A 20565-nucleotide genomic window follows, 5' to 3' on the forward strand; every position below is an offset into this window, starting at 1 on the left:
CCCTGTATCTGACAGCTTTTTGTGCACTCAAACCTAAATAACAAGGTGCACGCACAGTAAATGTATCCATTGGTCTCACCAGGCTATATTTCATCACAGGGTTGCCCCCTCTCCGATGCGTTCCCCCTCTTTCTCCTTCTTGTGTTAGTGTTATTGATTGAACCGTTCCTCTCCTCTGCCTCCCTCGATTCTGTCTGTTTCGCTCAGCGGAAAGGAAGGAAAAGCGGAAAAGAGGGAGGGCGAGATGAATAAGTGATGAAAACAAAACTGCAGAACCCTCCTCGGATCAATATGGAGTGTGTGTTGGACTTAGAAGATTAAGTGTGTATGGAGTGTACACAAAAGGTGGAGTGTATTGTTTTTGCCTCTTCATTCACCTACACCCTAATGTTAACTATTGGAGAATGAGAAAGGAGGTTTATTGACTTTACCTCATTGACCACAGCTCTTCATTACTTTAATGCAATGGAACTCAGATACGCGGAGCTCCTCCTTTTCAGCTGCCAGTTATCCTTTCCTTCTCTCTGTTTATTCACTTTTTTCTCCCGTTCCCACTTAAAGCCTGCTTATTATTTGCTTATTTTTTCCTTTTTCTCCTGTTTACCCCTCGTTTCTTTGCCTTCTTTGTCTAACGTCCCCATCTTCTATCTGATTACCGTTACCATATCTTTCTCCCGTCAGTCCCAGCAATGATCACCAGTCATCCCAACACCACTATGGCTAAGAAGGGTCATTTGAAGGAGCTGAACTGCACAGCCAGGGGAGAATGGCCCATCATCATTCGCTGGGAAAGAGGCGACACTGTGATTGACCCTGATCGCAATCCCAGATACTCCATAACCACGAGTCCCAATGAGAAGACAGACGAGGTGTTGTCTACTCTAAAGGTAAAAAAACAAATTGCTTGTGATGATACGATCATTCAACAGGGTGTTTGGGATCCTTTCTTTATTGACAAATGATTTTCAGCTTTGTTCTCAGTTATTCATTTTAGTCCTCACCTAGCATTGAGCAAATCTAATTCTGGTGTGGTTTGTCTACTTATGTGTTTTATTTCTTGGGGTTTATAGAAGGAGGGTGAGATGATAAAAAACATGACAATAAAGAATACTATTATTAGTTGTTGGGGGAAGCCCCTGTTGTTTTCCTAATATCAGCAGAAATTTATTACAATAAAAATGCAATGCTTCCATTTTTACTAACTACTTGCAAAGCTGTAGTCCTAAAGTCTTCAAGTCCTGTATTAGAGCACAGACCAACATAAGTAGTTTTTTTAATGAACATGGAGAAAAACAAAATACCATCAAGGCGGTTCTCCATCATGAAGCTATATGCTTTTGCACTGTTTGTCAGGACAACGATTGAGTTGTTTGTCTCTGACATTTTTGTTTCCATCTTTGTCACTGCAGCTAAAGCCAGCAGAGCGTGAGGATTCTGTCTTCTTTTCTTGTCATGCTATCAACTCTTACGGAGAAGGAAGAGGCCTTATTCAGCTCACTGTGCAAGGTAGCCATTTGTAGCTAAATGCATCTACCTCAGAAACCTTGCTTCAAATTGGAAAGTACTGCCCCAAAACATTTTCCGCTTCATCCTCATGTTGAAACGTTGAAAGAGAGGAACGGTTGTTTGAGAGAGGAGTAAAGGAAGTTATCTTTGTGAGAAAAAAAAAAGTCCATCATTAAACGGGGGTGGAGGCCTCCGTGTTCAACTGTCCCCCATCTTACAGTTCTCTTACTGCTAGCATCACTCAGCCCCCTGTGAATAGCAAGTGGCCATCAGGGCACTAACGACCAGTCGTTATGCTGATGGTCCCCCTTGATCATGTGAACAGCTAGTTTTGCATGTTAACAAACTGGCTGATATGAAAAGGTGCTATTTATAATAATAATAATAATAATAATAATATCATACCATTTTATTTATAGAGCACTTAAAACAGCTACAAGGCCAACCAAAGTGCTGTACAGACAGAACAACTGACAACACACGAAGCAAAATACAAAATGAAGTGGTGGCGCAGAGGTTAGAGAGGTGGGCTTCTGATCCGAAGATTGCTGGTTCACGCCCCGGCCCCGACAACATCAAAATTGTGGGTGGGGTAGGTGAAACACCCACACTTGCCCCCACCCTCATTCGCCCCACTCTGGGCCCATGAGCAAGGCCCTTAACCCCCACCATGTGCTCCCTAAACAGGTCTCTCTTGAAAATGAGTTCTCGTGGCTCAATGAGACTAACCTGGATAAATAAAGGCTAAATGAAAAAAAAAAAAAAAAAAAAGTAAATCAAAAATATAGACATAAAAACGATGCGGATAATAAATATGACGACAAACCAGTGTGGAGCGTAATGATGATGATGAAGCGTAATGTGTTATCATCATTGTATATTCCCATACAATGGTGAAATTGGCTCTCTGCATTTAACCCATCCACCCTCAGGTGGAGCAGTGTGCAGCTATTGAAGGCGCCCAGGGAGCAACTGGGGATAGGGTGTCCTGCTCAGAGACACCACGAGATACGCAATGACTGGAGATCGAACATGGGACTTTCGGGTCCCAGGTCGGTTGCCCTGTCTCTACCCCATCTCCATCCAATAAGACTGAGCTTACTACAGCTCCTCAGACTGACAAAGTCTTTTGGATTAAAGACGAAAAGTTTTAGCGTTTTTTGATATTTTGGAATCTGTCCAGAGGACCTGACTTAACTTTGTTAGATTTTTCTACTTGGATTATTGAGCATATATCAGGATATGTTGACAAGTATTGATTTTGTGTGTGTGTGTGTGTGTGTATGATCCTTTCCATTGCCTCCCTTTGTTCACAATACGTCCTTTGAATCTTTAGAACCTCCAGACCCTCCAGAGCTGGAGATCCGAGAAGTGAAAGATCGCAGCATGAATCTCAGGTGGACGCAGAGATTTGATGGAAACAGTGTCATTACCTCTTATGATATTGAATATAAAAATAAGACAGGTAAGTTTTTCCAGGATTCTGATGCCACTTTACTGACATCTCTACAGAGCATGGTAAAACATAAAATGTCAACTATTTCACTTTTTTCTTTTTGAAATGGATAAAGTGAATGACAGCTGCAACACTATTTATTCTCCTCCATCTTGTCAGATTCGTGGGAGCTGAAGCATGCCACTCGAAACATCTCCCCCACAAACAATCAGGCCAACATTGTGGACTTGCACCCTGCCTCTGTCTACAGCATCCGGATGTATTCCTACAACGCTATAGGCAAGAGCGAGGCCAGTAAGGAGCTCACCATCAGCACAGAGGAAGCGCGTAAGTTTTTTTTTTTTAAAGGACTGAGTTTTACTCTTTACTGCTGGATTATCTTTTTAGCACTTGGCATTTTGTCCTCCCTGTGTCTGTGCTGTTCTTGAAAATGTGTTATAGTTTAGACTTCTATCTGAATTTAACAATCAAAACATTGGTTTAATTTTAAACTGGAATAATTAGGGGAAATGACCGGAATAAAAGAGCTGTGGGATGCACTCGGTCTTTTTGTCTCTCTCTGTAGAGCCTGACGGTCCTCCGATGGATGTGACCCTTCAGGCAGTAACTTCTCAAAGTATCAGAGTCACTTGGAAGGTAAATTACTTTGATCACTTATCTGAGCTTCTGAAGAATATTGGAGTGATGCCTTCAAAATGTTTTTAATAGGGAGGTTGTGTTGGGGCCGTTGATACCCCTGGGGGTCCTGTACTAAAAACTAAAGTCTATATATATATATATATATATATATATATATATATATATATATATATTATTATTATTATGATGTTGTTGTTGTCATATATACAGTAGGTTAGCGCTGGGCGATATGACCTAAAATCAATATCACAATATACTGAGCAGTTCATATCGATAACGATAAATGAACAATAATTGTAACCCCCACCCCCGAAAATAAGGTGATAGGCCCGCATAAATAATTCACAGCAGTTATATTGATGGCATAATTCCCTTTTTATTGCCACTTTAATGAACTTTAAAACTTCAGCTTCTGCAAATAAATGAAGAAAATGTGTACTTTTAGTTGTTAGTTTTTTAACAAATAAGCACAACTGAACAAATTCAGAAATATAAAATAACTTAACTTTCTTGTAAACACAAAGTATTAAAAATACAATCTCGTATAAATGAAATGGTCACATTTGAGTTGTCAAGTATTCCCTTGTAAATAAAACTAAATAATAAAAAATAAATTTCACATTTGCCATTTGGAAAAGTAAACAATGAGTTGTGCAAATATAATGTCATGTGCAAAGGCCTACCTCTCTGTAAAGGATTACACTTGGCTTTTTTTTTTTTTTTGTTCAATATCGTCTTTGCTGAACCCAAAATGTTGCCAGACAACTGATGACGCTTTATTTTATTTTTTTTGTAAATCAGCTGCTCCTCTTCCTCCTGGATCAGCTTTACCACTGCTGCTGCTGCCGCTTCAACATTTGAAATTTCCTCCATTTTCTCAACCGCTCCGTCTCTGTCACTTCTTGTTACAGACTGGATGGGGTGGAGTCATGTGACTACAGACTGCACGTAGCGCAGCATTTTAAAGGGACATGAGAATAGCTTACCTATACACAGCCCAAAGACAAAACAACTTTTATTTATTTTTTATAACATTCGGAAAATACTGACATGGGCAAAATGATGTCGATCGTTGTTATAAATTTCAGTGTCGGTTAATTTTCGGTATATTACCCAGCCCTACGTAGGTTATTTAAAATACAACCGTCTGATATACATATCATATATGTATGTCAGAATACATATAGTAAACTAATTGAAGCTTGACTTCTCTTAATTAATATTTATTTTAAAAAATGCATAACACTTTCTTGAGACCTTACATTCTGAGGTCAAGAACAGCATTTATAGACCGTGTCCTTGTGCAGGGGAACTAGATTTGAAGTTGTATTTTAAATTTTGAATCAAATGTTTATACGTTTAACTTCTAATTGCTCAAAAACAATGTTTGTTTTTATGTTTATGAGGTTCTACTAATCCTAAATAGCTAGTGGAAGTTAAAAATGCACACCAAGCAAAAGCTCAATAGGATAAAACTGTCTGGCCGGAGGGGGGCACCCCATCCCCCAGTCTTGTGACGATGAGGCTCTTTTGTAAAGTTGTGTTGTAGCTTCTTACTTTGTCACACACTGAATTGTTCTTGTAACACTTTTTTTTTCTTCAGAATGTTAATTGTGTAAATATGATTTAATTACTGCATAAGAATGCAGTTCTGTGCATAAAAAAGATCACACACGTTTGACCTTTCAAACTAAATAAGATTGTTGTCTACAACGGTGAACTTGGTCTCAGTCGTGAGACCATTTTTTAAAGTAAATGGGTGCTGCTTTTAAAAGAAGGACAAACGTGGATAATTCATACTAAAATTGAATTATTTGCCAATTTTTACTCTGATTTACCTCTTCACTCACGTCAGTGGAGGCTTTGCCAGATGACATACAGTTAAAAAAAGAAATAATCAAGACTACACAAGAGCAAGGCATTAAACTGTCAATGTTTGAAAATAAAGGGCTATGAAATGAGTCGCATTTTAGGCAGTTAAGAGGCGTTTTTCTTTTTTTTTTACCTTCAGTCAAAAAAATTAAAAAGTGATTAGTGTTATCAATGATTTTGCCACATAAAATAGTTTATGTGACCACAGAGTTAGAAAAGGTAAAAGATAAACAGTAAAAGGTATCAAACAAATGTAATATCATAACGCAAAAATTTCATTCAAGGTAACATCTGACATTTATAAACTTAAAAAAACCCTTCTCATACAAAATTGACGTTTTTATGTTGGAAATGCGATTTTTGTTCAGAGTTCCTGAATACTGAACAATAAACTAATTAGCTTTAATTGGTTTGAATTGAATTTTGAACCACCTTTTTTATTGACTTGAAGCCTGAGTGTGCTATACAAACATGAACAGTTACTTTAAGTGATCGGTCTTTTCATGTGCTGTAACTTTTTAGGCTCCAAGGAAGGAGCTGCAGAACGGGGTGATCCGGGGTTACCAGATCGGTTACAGAGAGAACGGCCCAGGAAGTAACGGCCAGTACAGCATTGTTGAGATGAAAGCCACTGGAGACAGTGAGGTCTACACTCTCGACAACCTGAAGAAGTTTGCTCAGTACGGCGTGGTTGTCCAGGCCTTCAACAGAGCAGGCACCGGACCTTCAAGCTCCGAGATCAATGCTACAACACTGGAAGATGGTGAGTATTGTATTGAATAACTTCCCAGGATGTGTGATACGAGGCTTTATTGGTCTATTCATCAGTTAAAATATAATGTCTCACTGAAAAATGTAGTTGTAATAGAAAAGGTTACAGAAACATCGCAAGCAGTGGAGGTAAAAACTGTCAGTCCTTTGAAATATCACCTTTTGTCTCCTTTTTTGTCTGATTCACGTTTAATTCACTTGCTCTCTAGCATTGTTCTTTTTTCTTTCTCACTATCTGGTCTCTGTCAAATCACGCCGAGCTTTGTAACTTACAATTACCACAAACTCTTTGTTCTCTGAACAACAACGAGTGATTGCTGCTGGAATCCAAATGCTTCTTTTATTCTAAGGGCATAGATAGTCTCATAGACACCGGGCAGGGCAGACAATCGAGTTGCCTCAATAGATATGTGTGAAGTTGCTGCCTCATCACCTGATTCTGGGGCAGAAATTAAAATTTTGCTGACTAAGTGAATAGATGAACGATTGAATGCCTAAAGCTTAAAAATGTTACATGTGTTAGTTTGAAAAGCTTTAAACTGCATCTGTCATGTCAGAATGCATTAAAAATGCTCAGAACAAATGGCAGTCATGGGATGTTTGTGTTTCTTTTTCACATAGTGACCTTTAGTTTTCAACAAAACATTCAGTCAGCTCGAATAATTATTTTACTTAAAAATGCTTCCCATAGACATCAATTAGACAGACATACAGACAGACAGACATACAGACACCGTAGATGGATGGATGGATGGATAGATAGATAGATAGATAGATAGATAGATAGATAGATAGATAGATAGATAGATAGATAGATAGATAGATAGATAGATAGATAGATAGATAGATAGATAGATAGATAGATAGATAGATAGATAGATAGATAGATAGATAGATAGATAGATAGATAGATAGATAGATAGATAGATGGATGGATGGATGGATGGATGGATGGATGGATGGATGGATGGATGGATGGATGGATGGATGGATGGATGGATGGATGCTGTAGATAGATAACATAGATAGATCAGGGGTGTCAAACCCACTTACAAAAGGGGGCCAAAATTAAAACTTTTTTCATACTATGGGCCAGTTTCAAAATCTACATTAACTCAATCAGATATCCAACATCTTTTTTTGGTTGCAGGTTCCTCAACAAGAGTTTGATTGGTCTCATTTGACATTTTCTGTTGCACTTTTGACATCATAATCAAAGATTACTGAAAAAAATAGAGTGATAAAAGTATTTTACATTTAAAATATCATCTTGGGGTCCAGAGAAGATGTCAACAAGGGCCACATTTGGCCCCGGGCCTTGAGTTTGACACATATGCCATAGATTTACCAACAACTGCTCTGGTGGACATTCCTGCACTCAGCATGCAAATTGCACACTCCCTCAAAACTCGCAATTTTTGTGGCATTGTGCTGTGAGATAAAACAGCACATTTCAGAGTGGCCTTTTATTGTGGTCAGCCTAAGACACACCTGTGCAACAATCAAGCTGTCTAATCAGCATCTAGATATGCCACACCTGGGAGGGGGATGGATAATCTTGTCATAGAAAAAGTGCTCACCAACACAGATTTACACAAATATGTGAACAATGTTTGACACAAAGGCCTTTTGTGTACATAGAAAAAGTCTTCGATCTTTAGTTCAGCTCCAGAAAAATGTGAGCATAAACAAAAGTGTTGCATTTATATTTCTGTTCAGTATAATAAAGCCATGCACATGCACACATGACAAAGTGCATTGAATGCATACTTGTCCACCCATTAAACAGTTGGCTGAGCCTCATTGGTCCAGAGGAGACAAAGCCCTCCAGTTCTTTCCTGTGGTTGTCACCGTGGTGACAGTGATATTGATGGCCATTATGATAATAGTGATAACAACAAGCATACTAAAAATAATTATAATTAGCTTGTCTCTCTGTCTGTCTGTCTCTCTTTCCCTCTCCTGGCTTCCTGCTGTAATTATCCACAGCTGAGCGCATTGTCTCCCCCACTCCCTCTTTTCATCTTTCTCTGCCTTTCCCTTGCTCCCTTTTGCTTTTAACTCTCTTCCTCAGTTCTCCTTCTTCTCCTGCCTGTAATCTCTATCTAATTTTTCTTACTACTTTAGTTTAAAATGGCCTTCAATCATTTTTGTTTCTTTTTAAACTACGAGTCCAAAATACAGATAATCTTTATGTTTTTTTTTTCTTTTGTTGATTCTTTTGAAGAACTATGTTTTGTTGTCTTTTCGTTATTTAGCATTAGATTCTAAGGTCTGGTATTTCAAAGCCCCAATTTAGTTTTTTGGTTTTCGTCCCTTCCTCTATCTTCATCCCCACCCCTTTTCTCTTCACCAGCTGCAGAGAAATGTTCTCGTGGACTTGGCCCAGTCTCTCTCTTTCATTGCACGCCGTCTTTCAGTCAGCTCTCTTCCTCCCTTCCTGCCCTTACTTCTCTCACAAGTTGACTTCTGTTCATCTTTAACAGTGGGCGTTATTCAGACCTTCAATGAGTAATGGTCAGTGGCAGCCAATAGCAAACGCACCTGGACTGATGGAGACAGAGAAAGGCCTGTACAGACAGAGAGATGATCCTAAATATAAAAGTAGAGGCGAGGCGTTAGGGTTTTATCTTTCCCCGGAACGTATAGCCGCTTTATGTTTGATGTGGACATTTTTCAGTGTATTTGACAGATTTATCACTTATTGTTTTTCTCAAGGACCCAAAACAATTTAGACCAAATAACTTTTTAACTAACTGTATGTTCAGTCATTTGATGATTTACTCAAGCTTGTAAAATTTTATTCAGACTCCTGGAGGAGATGCAGTTGCACTCAACTTTGCTGAATTCATACTTTAAAAAAGGGCATCTTAAATCATAAACATTTCATATAACTTGTTTAGCTTAGTGTCAAATTCACAAAGGAATATGTTTTGTGAGTTTTCTCTCACAGATTTATTAGACCAGAGAGGCATGATGGGTTTTAAAGCAACCATCTAGATTCTGTGTTATTGGTGATCAAGTAATAAATATCGTACTTGTTGTAGAAAGATACCTTGTTGAATGACCTCAACTTGGATTTTACTTTTTAATAAATAATGAATTAACAATCAAAGTGGGACCCAGACCAAAGTGGATTTCTGCCATTTTAAAAGAACATTTCTGCTTAATGGTTTGGTCAGAAACAAACTTTTTCTACATACTGAAATCATTTAAAAAGAGCTTATTGCAAATAAGCTTACTGTTGTTTAAAATGTTATAGGATCCCACGTTATAATATCAAGATAAAAAATAAAAGTATATACATCTTTAGTAATATTTGTTTTTGTGTTGGCCCTGGATGGTCTAATGACCTGTCCAGAGTACACACTGTAGCACCAATGCTGATGAATAGATGGGTAAAGGACGGTTCATAAGTATAAAAGTAAGGATTTTTTTCTTAGTTTTTCCCCCTTGTCCTGTCCGGCATTGTGACACAGAATTATTGTCTGAGTGTCAAAGTGATGCCCAACACATTTACTTTCACAAGCAGAGCATTATGGCTGGCCTTAATGCTCCACTTGATATATAAATTAAATTTTATTAGAATTTGCTTGGGCAGCACGGTGGCGCAACTGGTAGAGCTGCTGCCTCTCAGCGAGCAGGTCCCTGGTTCAAATCCCGGTCCGGGGGCCTTTCTGGGTGGAGTTTGCATGTTCTCTCCGTGCATGCGTGGGTTTTCTCCGGGTACTCCGGTTTCCTCCCACAGACCAAAAACATGCATGTTAGGCTGATTGGTAACTCTAAATTGTCCCTAGGTGTGAGTGAGAGAGTGAATGGTTGTTTGTCTCGTTTGTCTCTATGTGTCCCTGTGATGGACCTGCGACCCGTCCAGGGTGTACCCCGCCCCTCGCACAGTGATTGCTGGACATGGGCACCAGCAACCCCTGTGACCCAAAATGGAATAAACGGGTAAAGATAATGGATGGATGGATGGATGGATAGAATTTGCTTTGGGCTTGTTTCAGATGTAATGGACATGGGGATGAAAAACAAACACGATAAAGCAAAAAAGTGAGAGAAGGGTTAAAAGGTAAAGAAGGAGCTAGGAATAGAGGAGAGAGAGAGGGATAAAGAGAACACAAATCGACATCGTTGAAGTCTGCCTCTAGACCTGCGGGGAAAAAAAAAGACAAGACAAAACCGAGAAACCACAACAACAAACAACATATATAATGATACTTATAAAATCATTATAAATTATTTTATACAGTACATGGTAATACAAGATATATTTAGTGGCCACCACAACCCATCTGAGTGTATCTGATAAACACCTGAATCTAAACACCTGTGTGAGCATGCCTGTCTCTAAGGTTTCTCCATAAATTGTTCAATAGTGGATGTGGGGACCCACAGACCCGTCTCCACAGGACACGATGGTAACACAGGGAAGACCGGAACCACAGACACACAGCGGCCCGGAACTCCGGGAGTCCCCCAACAGAGACACCCGCACCCCCCAGAGAGAGAAGCAAAGGGAAGTCCCGGGCGATCCCCAGCAACCACAATGCAGAAACCCCAGGAGTCTGCAGCGACGAGTCCACAGGCCCCGCAGGCAACCCGCCCCTCGAGAGTGGATCCGGCCATGGACACCGAGCCCTGAGTCCCGAGGTCATATCACCCCCCAACAGAGGCCCGACAGAGCCAGGGCACCCAGGCCCCCGCAGGCAGCCACCAGGGCGGGCCCGCACACACCCCACCACCCAGCCCCAGCTGCTGAGAGCCGCCAATGCACCAGCGGCAGGGGGGCCCACCACCAGAGGGGAGCACGACCCACCAAATGGGGGGCCAAAACTGGTTCTAGAGAGGGGGGCCACCCAAAACCCAACCTGAGACATAAACAGGCACACAGAGACAGCCCGACAGTTCAATGTTAACATTGGTTATACTTTGGAACTCATATAATGGATTGATCCCATAATGACTGTATATTATTATCAGGTTAATTATTGGTTCTTGGTTTTAATTGCATTGGTGGTCTCCCAGTAGATTCTAACTGGATCCTTAAATGGCTGCTCAAAAAACACTGGAAAAATGAATAAGAGTACACATGTAGAAAATCACGTATCTGTTCCTCTCAAACCCAGCCGGTTGAAGCAGATGGACGCTTGTCCTGAGCCTGGTTCTGCTAAAAGTTTCTTCCTCATGAGGGAGTTTTTCCTTTCCACTGTTGCCTTCATGCTTGCTCAAGCTGAGAGTCTGTGATGGAGTTAAATTCAAAGCAGTCTGTTCCTCAGATAAATAATGTTAAATTATTATTTTTATGACTGTTTTTGTTAACTTATTATTTTTATATATGAATGTTTCTGTTCAGTGCCCTGAGATGACTTCTGTTGTGACTTAGCGCTATTTAAATAAACTGAGTTGAATTGACAAGTATTCCAGTCAGTATCGTTTGGCCCGTTTTACCTATTTTGTTACCTTCATATGCACTTTTTATAGAAAAGCTGGAAAAAAGTTGTAATGTTTACATTTTTTCATTGAACAGATCTTTTCTTTTAAATCAAACTTTGAAGTACTTAATGGTGAGATATTTAGAAGTGCATGATTCACATAAATTAAGCATTTATTTGTATGTTCTTAGTGCCCAGTCAGCCTCCTCAGAACGTGCGAGCCATTTCTGTAACATCAGATGAGGCTGTGATCACATGGGCTGAGCCTCCAAGGCTGACTCTCCACGGCGTACTGAAGGGATATCGTGTCGTGTTTTGGGCCGTCTTCCCAGATGGAGGTACCCCCTTTTTTTATCCTTTGCTCATCCTAAACTGTTATCCAAAGACCTTAGCCTGAACTTCTTACCTTGTCTTGTCAGAGTGGGGTGAAATGCAAAACATTACCACCATCAAAGAGCAGGTGGAGCTTAAAGGCCTGGAGAAGTTTACTAACTACAGCATCCAGGTCTTGGCCTTCACCCAGGCAGGAGATGGTGTCAGGAGCAACGTTCTGTACATTCAAACCCGGGAAGATTGTAAGTCCATATTTTATTTGTTGTTTCTAATAAAAAAGTACTTAAATGACCTTCAATAATGTTTCACTTGCTTTAACTATATCGTTGGGGCAACTTTCAGGATTTTACCTCAGTTTAGGCAGCAGTGTGGGAGGCAGAGAGCCAGCGGGTGTAGAGGGGGTCTTTGTAAGGCTGAGGTTGCTGATTAACAACCTCTTTGTGCTCTGATGTGCCATTACCAGTGCTAATGAGAATTAGGAAGCCAAAAAGTGTGTGTGTGTGCACGCGGTTAAGAACCCTAAGGGTGTCCGTCTGCGTGTGAGTATGTGGAAGTGTGTGTTAAGAGTCTCTTTGCATTCGAGCATGTCTTTGCGTTGGTGTGCATGTACAACTGCATGCGTGTGTGCACGTGTTATTGTTTGTGTGCAAGTCTAGCTCACAGCCCAGCACAAGGAAGGGGATTAATTCTTTGTGGCTTAGAGAGAATTAATTTTGTGCTTACACTGGCGGGCTGTGGATTACATCCATATCCGCCTCTTCTCTCCTTCCCTGGGGCCAGTCAGAGAAGGAGGCGGGCGTCTCAAGATGGAGAAAATGAGGGAGCACAAGAGAGAGGGGGAGCAGAGAGTCTAAGAAGTGTCATTTCAGAAAAGGCCTTTATTCTCTCCTCCTCACCGTATCTCCATTTTTATGTGCTGCCCTTAGTGCAGTGGCTCTTCAGATACATGTTTTCCTAATCTGTGAGTGTGTGTCTGTCTGAGTCTGTCTTTTAACCCCTGATGCAAGTTGACACTGTGTCCAGGGGCAACCTCTCTACAAACGTTGTCTGTCTCCCTCGGTCTAACTCTTCCCTCTGCCCTGGGTTCTGTCTGTGCAAAATGTGGGAAAATGTTAGCAGTGTAACTGTGCAAACAGCCACTTCTCATTCAGCCATTTTATGCCTGTTTTTGATTTGCAAACACACGAGACAGTAAGCATAAGACTCATTAACACAGGCATTCTTTCTGGACACCCATTTTTTTAAACAAATTTTAGTGAATATGCTGGGTTAATCAAATTAAACTAATGTAAACTGTTGAAAACATAAAAGCATATGAGGAAAACCAAGTTTAAAAATGTGACAAAAAGACATTTGCAATGATTAAAAATGACTTATAGGGAGCATTCGCACCAGCACAGTTTAGTCTGCTTTAATCGAACTCTAGTCTGTTTGCCTAGAAAGTCCGGTTCATTTGGGGGAGTTGTGAATGTGCAGTTTAACTCTGATGCAGATCAAAAAAGCGAAGGTCTCGGTTCGGTTAAAGTGAACTCTGGCGTGGTTCAGGTGCAGTGTGAATGCAAGCAGACCAGAGACTACTCTAAAAACAGGAAGTGGACTACAGGGCAGGGCAAACAAACGTGCATTTCTCTTACCTCATACGAAGCCGTCAGCTGCCTTGTGTGAAAAACAACATTCTCCATGGTCTTCTGCCTCATCTTCCGGTCATGCTGAGTCCATTGTTGAAAAATGACCGAACAGAAATCCTAAAACTGCTAAAATTTGACACCACTCCGTCTTTGTTTTTATTTCCAGAAGAAGTGTCTTCTTCAGAGGTTTTCTTGTTGTTTCCTTCAGTAGTTCTTGGTGCAGCACCACCACAGGCGAGGGGATGGGGGGGACAGGTTGGCTCGATTGACTCAGTGCAGTGTGAATGTAAACCGCACCAGCTGAAAATGTAAACAAACGTTCTGAATTTTGGTCCCCAATCGAACCGAGCCTACTGGGCTATCAGGTGTGAAAACGCCCATAGAGTCAGTTTCAAGGTGAAGTTACAGCTAAGTGTTTTTGGTCATTTTAGTAATTGTGCAGTATCTGCCAGGAATTTACCACAGTCGGATCATCATATAGTGGTTTTTGGGTGTTCATCATGGAGCTGTCAAATGTGGGAGTGACAGCGCAGAGGTTATGTTATGTTATGTTGTTTATTTGTCATATGTAGGTTAATACAGGGTCACCAATGCAATGAAATGTTCAGGATTGAGAAGAATTGATTTTGACTAACAAAAAAAAAAACTAAAGCATGCAATAAGGGTTCAAAAATAAAGTACCAAAAAGTGAAAAATATGGTAAATATAATATTTACAAGGTCCAAAATAAATATAGTAAACAACAACATGGTGGAATATAACTATGAGAGTAAGATGAATTCACATGAATAAGTACTTCACGGGTGAGCCTGTGACTGGAAGGTCACTGGTTCAACTCCCCGTGCTGACAAAATCAAAACGTGGGTGGGAAATATGAAACACCCACACCTGTCTCCACCCTCATTTGCCCCACTCTGGGCCCATGAGCAAGGCCCTAATCCCCACTATCTGCTCCACCGGGCACCCCAGATGACAGCTTTCCTCTCCACACAGAGGGCTGTGGTAGCTCGGTGGTCTGTGGTTGCGTCAGGAAGGGCATCTGGTGTACAAACAATTGCCAATTCTTTGTGCGAGTTATTTTATTTTATTTAAGGAACTTGCAGATAAATTAAGGAGCCTTGACTTGTTTTTGGTATATTTTTGTGGTGAAGTGAAGCGCCACATACAGGCCTGGAATAATTGCATCACGACATTTTGAGTCATTTTTGGTGTTTCTGTGTGGATGAAGAGATTTCTGGAGATGGTTCTGTGGCCATGAGGATAGTTTTAGAAACAGCAATATAAAGGAAAACCAGTGATTCCATGAGTTGAAGACCCTGTTTTTTGTATGTTGCATGTGTGATTTTTGCTTTCTTGATTTCTAAAGTTTGTCTTGTAAAACATCCAACTGTGCAAAAATTTCTTGAACTTTCTTCTGTAATGCTGTTTGAGTTGCATGCTTAGTCAAACGTTAAATTTACTATCATCACAAGTCACAGATCAACTACACAGTTCTCATTTTTATTTATAATATATGCAACAAAATCTAACCAATTCACAATTTTGCCTGCAATCTTTTTATCTTATTTTTGTCCTTGGTATGATTCAGATCCTGGACCCCCGGCTGGCATCAAAGCTGTGCCCTCCTCTGCCAGCAGTGTCGTAGTGTCATGGTTACCCCCTCACAAGCCAAATGGAATCATCCGCAAATACACAATTTACTGCTCCAGCCCTGGATCAGGCCAACCGGTGAGTCACAAGAGGGAGGCACGAAGTTTGGGAATTTCAGTCGTGTGACGGAGAGCTAAGGTGGAGGAAGACTAGACTTAAACATGGCTGAGTGATGAGGAGTACGAGAACCTCTTCACCACAGAAATACTATTTTTTTAGTTTTACATTTTAAGTGTTGCTATGAAATAACTAATTCTCCCTAATTACGTGCTGTTCTGTTCTACGTATTGTTAGGGTTCTATGTGTGTGTGAGGGTGGGGGTGAAAGAGAGAGGGGTTATTGCTGCAGTCTCAACAAGACGTGTATGAAATGAGCTCTCCTCGTACTGCAGTGTGTGTGCGTGCAAACTCACCCTCCAGTCTCATTTACATATCTGCGTCTCATCACGTTGCCAGGACAACCTCATCTGTTCATCAACCCGGGTGGAAAACAAGCCGAGAGCAAACACACACTCACACTCACTCTCTCCCTCTCTCTATTTTACGCACACGCACTCATAAATGCATCACTCCAGCAATATAGAGGTACATTCATCCACAGCATGCAACTAATGTTTTTCTGACTGTGTGAATTCAAAAGCAAGAGCCATATCCTGCTTTCATACACATGCATGCACACACACATGCACCATATAGACCTTTGAAGAAATACACATACATGTTGTTCTGAGGCTGCCTCACTCACGAATCACTCTTTATGTCTTGCGCATCTACCCATCATCTATCTCTTTCTTTCAGTCTCTCTCTCGCTCGTCTCTCTGTGAAGCCCCCATGCAGAGTTTGGGATGATTACTATGTAAATGAGTGCAACTGGAGAGAGGGAAGGAGGGATGGAGGGGGGTCAAACACTCCGCACAGGGAGTACTTTTGTTCCTCTTTTCATTATCTCGCTCTATCGTTCCCCGGATCACCGCTATCTCCACGCCGGAGGAATATTTTAATATCCGTTACATCAACACACACGCTCTGTCACTCCTTCCTACAAGAGATCTCCCCACCCATACAGTACAATCATTCCTCCATCCATCTGTCCTACCCTCCGTCTATACCTCCGCTTGCAGTGAAGAAGATGGGGGGCAAATGTGCAGAGGAAGGTTTTTATGTGTGTTTAAAAGTAAGGAGGAAAAATACAGAGACGGTTGAGAAAGTGAGGGTGTTACTGGCGGCAAGGTGCAGCGAAAAGCGAGCAGTGGGCCCACAGACGACAGGAGAAAGAGGTGACAGGAAGAAATGGATGAACGGTGCATAAGGAAAGGAAACAATATGGAAAATGGATGTGGAATTAAGTGAAAAGTGCTAAGGAAAGAGAAAAGGGGATAATGGGAAAGTTAGAGGAAAAAAAAACACCAGATTTAAAAAAAAAAAGATTGATGACAATTAACAGGACTACTGGGATCTATTTAAAGCACTGAGCTGAAAACAGCCCAGCAGAAAGAAACAGAGTTTAGCAACTAAGTTTCACATAGGTTTTACATGGCTGACATGTATTCTGACTCTGACCTTTTGACTTGTGCGTCACAACGCTAATTTCATCTGTGCAAAAAAAAATCTGGTGTCTTTTAGAAATGTGACTCAGTGTTGAACCACCGAGGTGTAGTACAAAGTGATTTAGGAGGCTGGTGGAAAATGTGGAGTGGTTCCGGTGCTACATTTGTGATGGCGCTTTCTTTTTATTACTCTATTTATAGTTGAAAGCACAGCAAGAAAAAGAGTAGCCTAGGATGAAGGGTGTGTTTGTGCATGTGGACGCTGTGTATGTGTGTGTGTGTCCTCTTGGAGGCTGCTGAGACACCTGAAGTGTAGGTGTAGAGTAGGAGTTGAAGAAATACAGGTATAATTGGTGGTTAGGCGAAAAGTGAGTGTCAGGAAGAAAAAAAAGAGTGATTCTTTCTGTGAGTGTGTGCATTTCTGTGTGTGTTTTGAGGGGGACAGTGATGCGAACATGTCTAGACAGCAGACACATGGCTGGGTTAAACACACTGCAATTACACATCCACCTTCAGGTCATGTATGCCACTCTGTGTGTGTGTGTGCCAGTGTGTGTCAGTGCATCCATGCGTGTGTATTGGTGTGCAGTAGTTTGAGTCTTTTTTTTACCCTCTGTGTGTTTGTGTGGCACTCCTCGCCTCCATCACCGAAGCCTGCTGTAGATGCGACTGATATCTGTGACTGACTCATTTGTCAGTTTGCTGTTGTCTTCCTCTCTCGTATCTCCTTTTGTCCTCCTTGCAAAAGGATGAGGAGGGTAGGGATTGAGCCGTTCTTTACCCCCCACCCTGTCCAATCTTCTCTTTTCTTTTTCATTCAGCATCACCTATTTCTCCTCCCCTTCTGTTGCATCGTATGTCCACACAGTTTTGGTCCATAATATTATAACGTGTCCCTAAAAACCACTTTACCTTCAATCTCATTGCGTTTTCCATTTAATTCCTCAGCATTAAAAAGGAAAGCAGCACTTGTTTTAGATAAATCAAGCTCATCTTGTCATCTCCAAATCATAACAAGTTGCAGAGGCACATCCAGTGACTGTTTCCTGAAAGTTTCAATAAAGTCTGTCCAGTGATTCGATGATTCACTAACAGACAAAAATAGTTGACTGCAAATAGGTAAATGGACTGTACTTATATAGCACCTTTCTATCTTATGAAGATACTCAAAGCGCTTTAAAATACAATCTGCCCTCATTTACCCATTCATACAGCACTCTACTCGATTTCTACAAAGCTAATTGAACAAATCATTCTAAAGAGTGCTTTAGATCACATTCAAACACTGATGGGACACATCAGAGGCAACGAGGGGTTCAGTGTCTTGCCCAGAGACATTTCGGCATGTGACTGCAGGTGGATTCGAACCCCCAACTCTTGCATTGGAGTACGACTGCTCTAACCCCTCAGCCACAGCCGCCCTTAATGACAAAGTTTGAACTCCACCAACTTTTAGGCCATTGTCTGGGAAATGAACAGTTATTTTCAGTTCTGTGTTTGAAGGTTTGTTGGCTGCGGCAGCCATCTTGCATCAGTTTAACTAATAACAATTATCAGTTGTAGATGCACATTCAGTGATTACTTTCTGCAAGATATATTTTAGTAACAGGTTCACACACATGCACACAGGTTTGTCTTGCCATCTTTATGTGGACTTTGCATGGTCTTCCATTCATTTCTGTAGCCTAAGCCTGACCCTTATCCTAAACTTAACCATTACCAGTAACCCTAAATCTAACCATTACCAGTCAGTGTTGCTAGATTGGGCAGTTTACTGCCAATTGGGTAGTTTTCATTCTGATTTTGCTGGGAACTCCGGGAAGATTGTTGTTGGATTGTTATGTTTTGCCACATACTGTTAAATTACCTTGTACTGATGTGTATTCATGTTCAAACAGTAAATATACTGTAACATTATATTAATTGGACAGATTTTTGTGTGATGTGGTGGTTTTTAACAGAATTTTGGGCTGGAAAACCTTGACTCTATCTGGCAACACTGTTATTAGTACATACCTAATCCTAAACCTAATCCATACTCAATTCACACCTTGGTTCTAAACCTAACCCCTGACCCACCAACGACACTTGAACTTTATGAGGACTGGGCTTTGGTCCTCACAAAGAGCAGTTGGTCCTCACAATGTAGTATGCATTCAACAATGGTCCTCAAAAAGTAATATAAATAAGCACACGCACACATTTTTCATTCATTCATTCGACCTTTATTTAGACAGATAAATCACACTGAGCCTCCAAGACTCATTTACAAGTGAGATCTGCTTAGATCGAGGAAAAAGTAGTGAAACTGGACACGTAGGAATTGGAGGCAAAAAAATTCCTATTAAATGTTTTCTTCTTGGCTGAGAAGAATAACTAATATTTAAAAAAAAAAAAACACCTCGCACATACAAGCACATAGTGACGTAGACATTGCGCAGACACACACACACACACACACGCACACACAGAGAAAATAAAACAAAAATACTGAGTCTGTGTTGTCAATATGCCTGTGTTCAATTGTTATTAAAAGATTTGTCAAACCAGTGATAATGAAGGTCACCCCTCGTTTCTCTTGTTGTTTTATGTCAGAAGCTGACTCATGCTGCTGATTATCATATGTTGCTGCTTATCTCATGCTGCTGCTTATCTCATGCTCATCCAGGTCTCTCTTTTAAAAGAGTCCCCTAGGCTCAATGGGATTAGCCTGTACAAATAAAGGTTGAATGAATGCTGCAGATTATCTCATACTGCTGTATTAATTTATATCCATCTGCTCACTACAGACTCATATTCAGGCTGCTGGTGATACGCCATATTGTTTTTACTTTATTAGTGTTTAGTGTATATCTTAGATCTTTTAGTATACCATTTGGCGTTCATTTAGCATATCTTAGTGTATACCTTAGATCCTTGTATACTGTTTGTTGTTATACTTTATATTTTTGCTATTTTTCGATGTAACTGGGACCCTGAGTTCATAATTTCGATCCACCTCATGTACCACGTGATGTGAATGACAATAAATTTGACTTGAACTTGAACTTGAAGCTGAATAGTTTGAATCACACGCTGACAATTATTAAGGTTGGAAAATTGCAAATGAAACTAATGTGTTATTTACTTTGAATAACAAACAGTGCTATGGTTAGTTCAATGTCTCAGTGTTCCGAATGGCCCCCAATGTCATAAAAACATGGCTATTTTTGGAGACAGTGTCTATTCAAGTGTGCAATGTTGTGTTTGATTATCATCATAAAGATTAGACAGAAATACAATCTTTTTCGGGAGGTGTTTTTCCCAGGAGAAAGACTGCAAGATTGATCAATCTTTTTGCTTATAAATACACCACATCAACCTGTTTCTAAACAAAACTAGATTTATTTGGTTATATGATTTATTTCTTGTGTTGCGATACTTGAGTTTATTGTCATAAATCTGAACGGCTCGTTTATACTAGCCAAGCAGTATTTAAACTAATGGGAAACAGAATTATTCTATTAACTTTGTTCCATTTTAACACTTTCTTTACCCCTTTTTTTTTTAACCAGATGCCAAGTGAGTATGAAGCTAACCCAGAGTTGCTGTTTTACCGAATCACCCACCTCAACCACCGGCAGCAGTACCTGATCTGGGCTGCAGCTGTCACCACAGCAGGCCGCGGTAACTTCAGTGACAAAGTGACCGTAGAGCCAGCCGCCAAAGGTGAGTGAGCCCTTTAATGTT

The 20565-nt window shown here is 40.6% G+C and overlaps 1 protein-coding gene across 1 annotated transcript in view; it reads left to right on the forward strand.

Moving 5' to 3' along the window:
* LOC119410617 (Down syndrome cell adhesion molecule-like protein 1 homolog) overlaps positions 1 to 20565 on the forward strand; it is a 156511-nt gene that overhangs the window by 119427 nt on the left and 16519 nt on the right. Inside the window, exons 13-22 of the mRNA XM_037677502.1 lie at positions 682 to 887; positions 1410 to 1506; positions 2843 to 2971; positions 3122 to 3289; positions 3528 to 3598; positions 5996 to 6236; positions 11871 to 12017; positions 12099 to 12254; positions 15229 to 15368; positions 20391 to 20544. Coding sequence (XP_037533430.1) covers positions 682 to 887; positions 1410 to 1506; positions 2843 to 2971; positions 3122 to 3289; positions 3528 to 3598; positions 5996 to 6236; positions 11871 to 12017; positions 12099 to 12254; positions 15229 to 15368; positions 20391 to 20544 — 1509 coding nt within the window. The remainder of the gene's footprint in view (positions 1 to 681; positions 888 to 1409; positions 1507 to 2842; positions 2972 to 3121; positions 3290 to 3527; positions 3599 to 5995; positions 6237 to 11870; positions 12018 to 12098; positions 12255 to 15228; positions 15369 to 20390; positions 20545 to 20565) is intronic.

The sequence above is a fragment of the Nematolebias whitei genome, chromosome 6, assembly GCF_014905685.2.
Source record: "Nematolebias whitei isolate Nwh7 chromosome 6, NemWhi1, whole genome shotgun sequence".
NCBI classification, from domain to species: domain Eukaryota; kingdom Metazoa; phylum Chordata; class Actinopteri; order Cyprinodontiformes; family Rivulidae; genus Nematolebias; species Nematolebias whitei.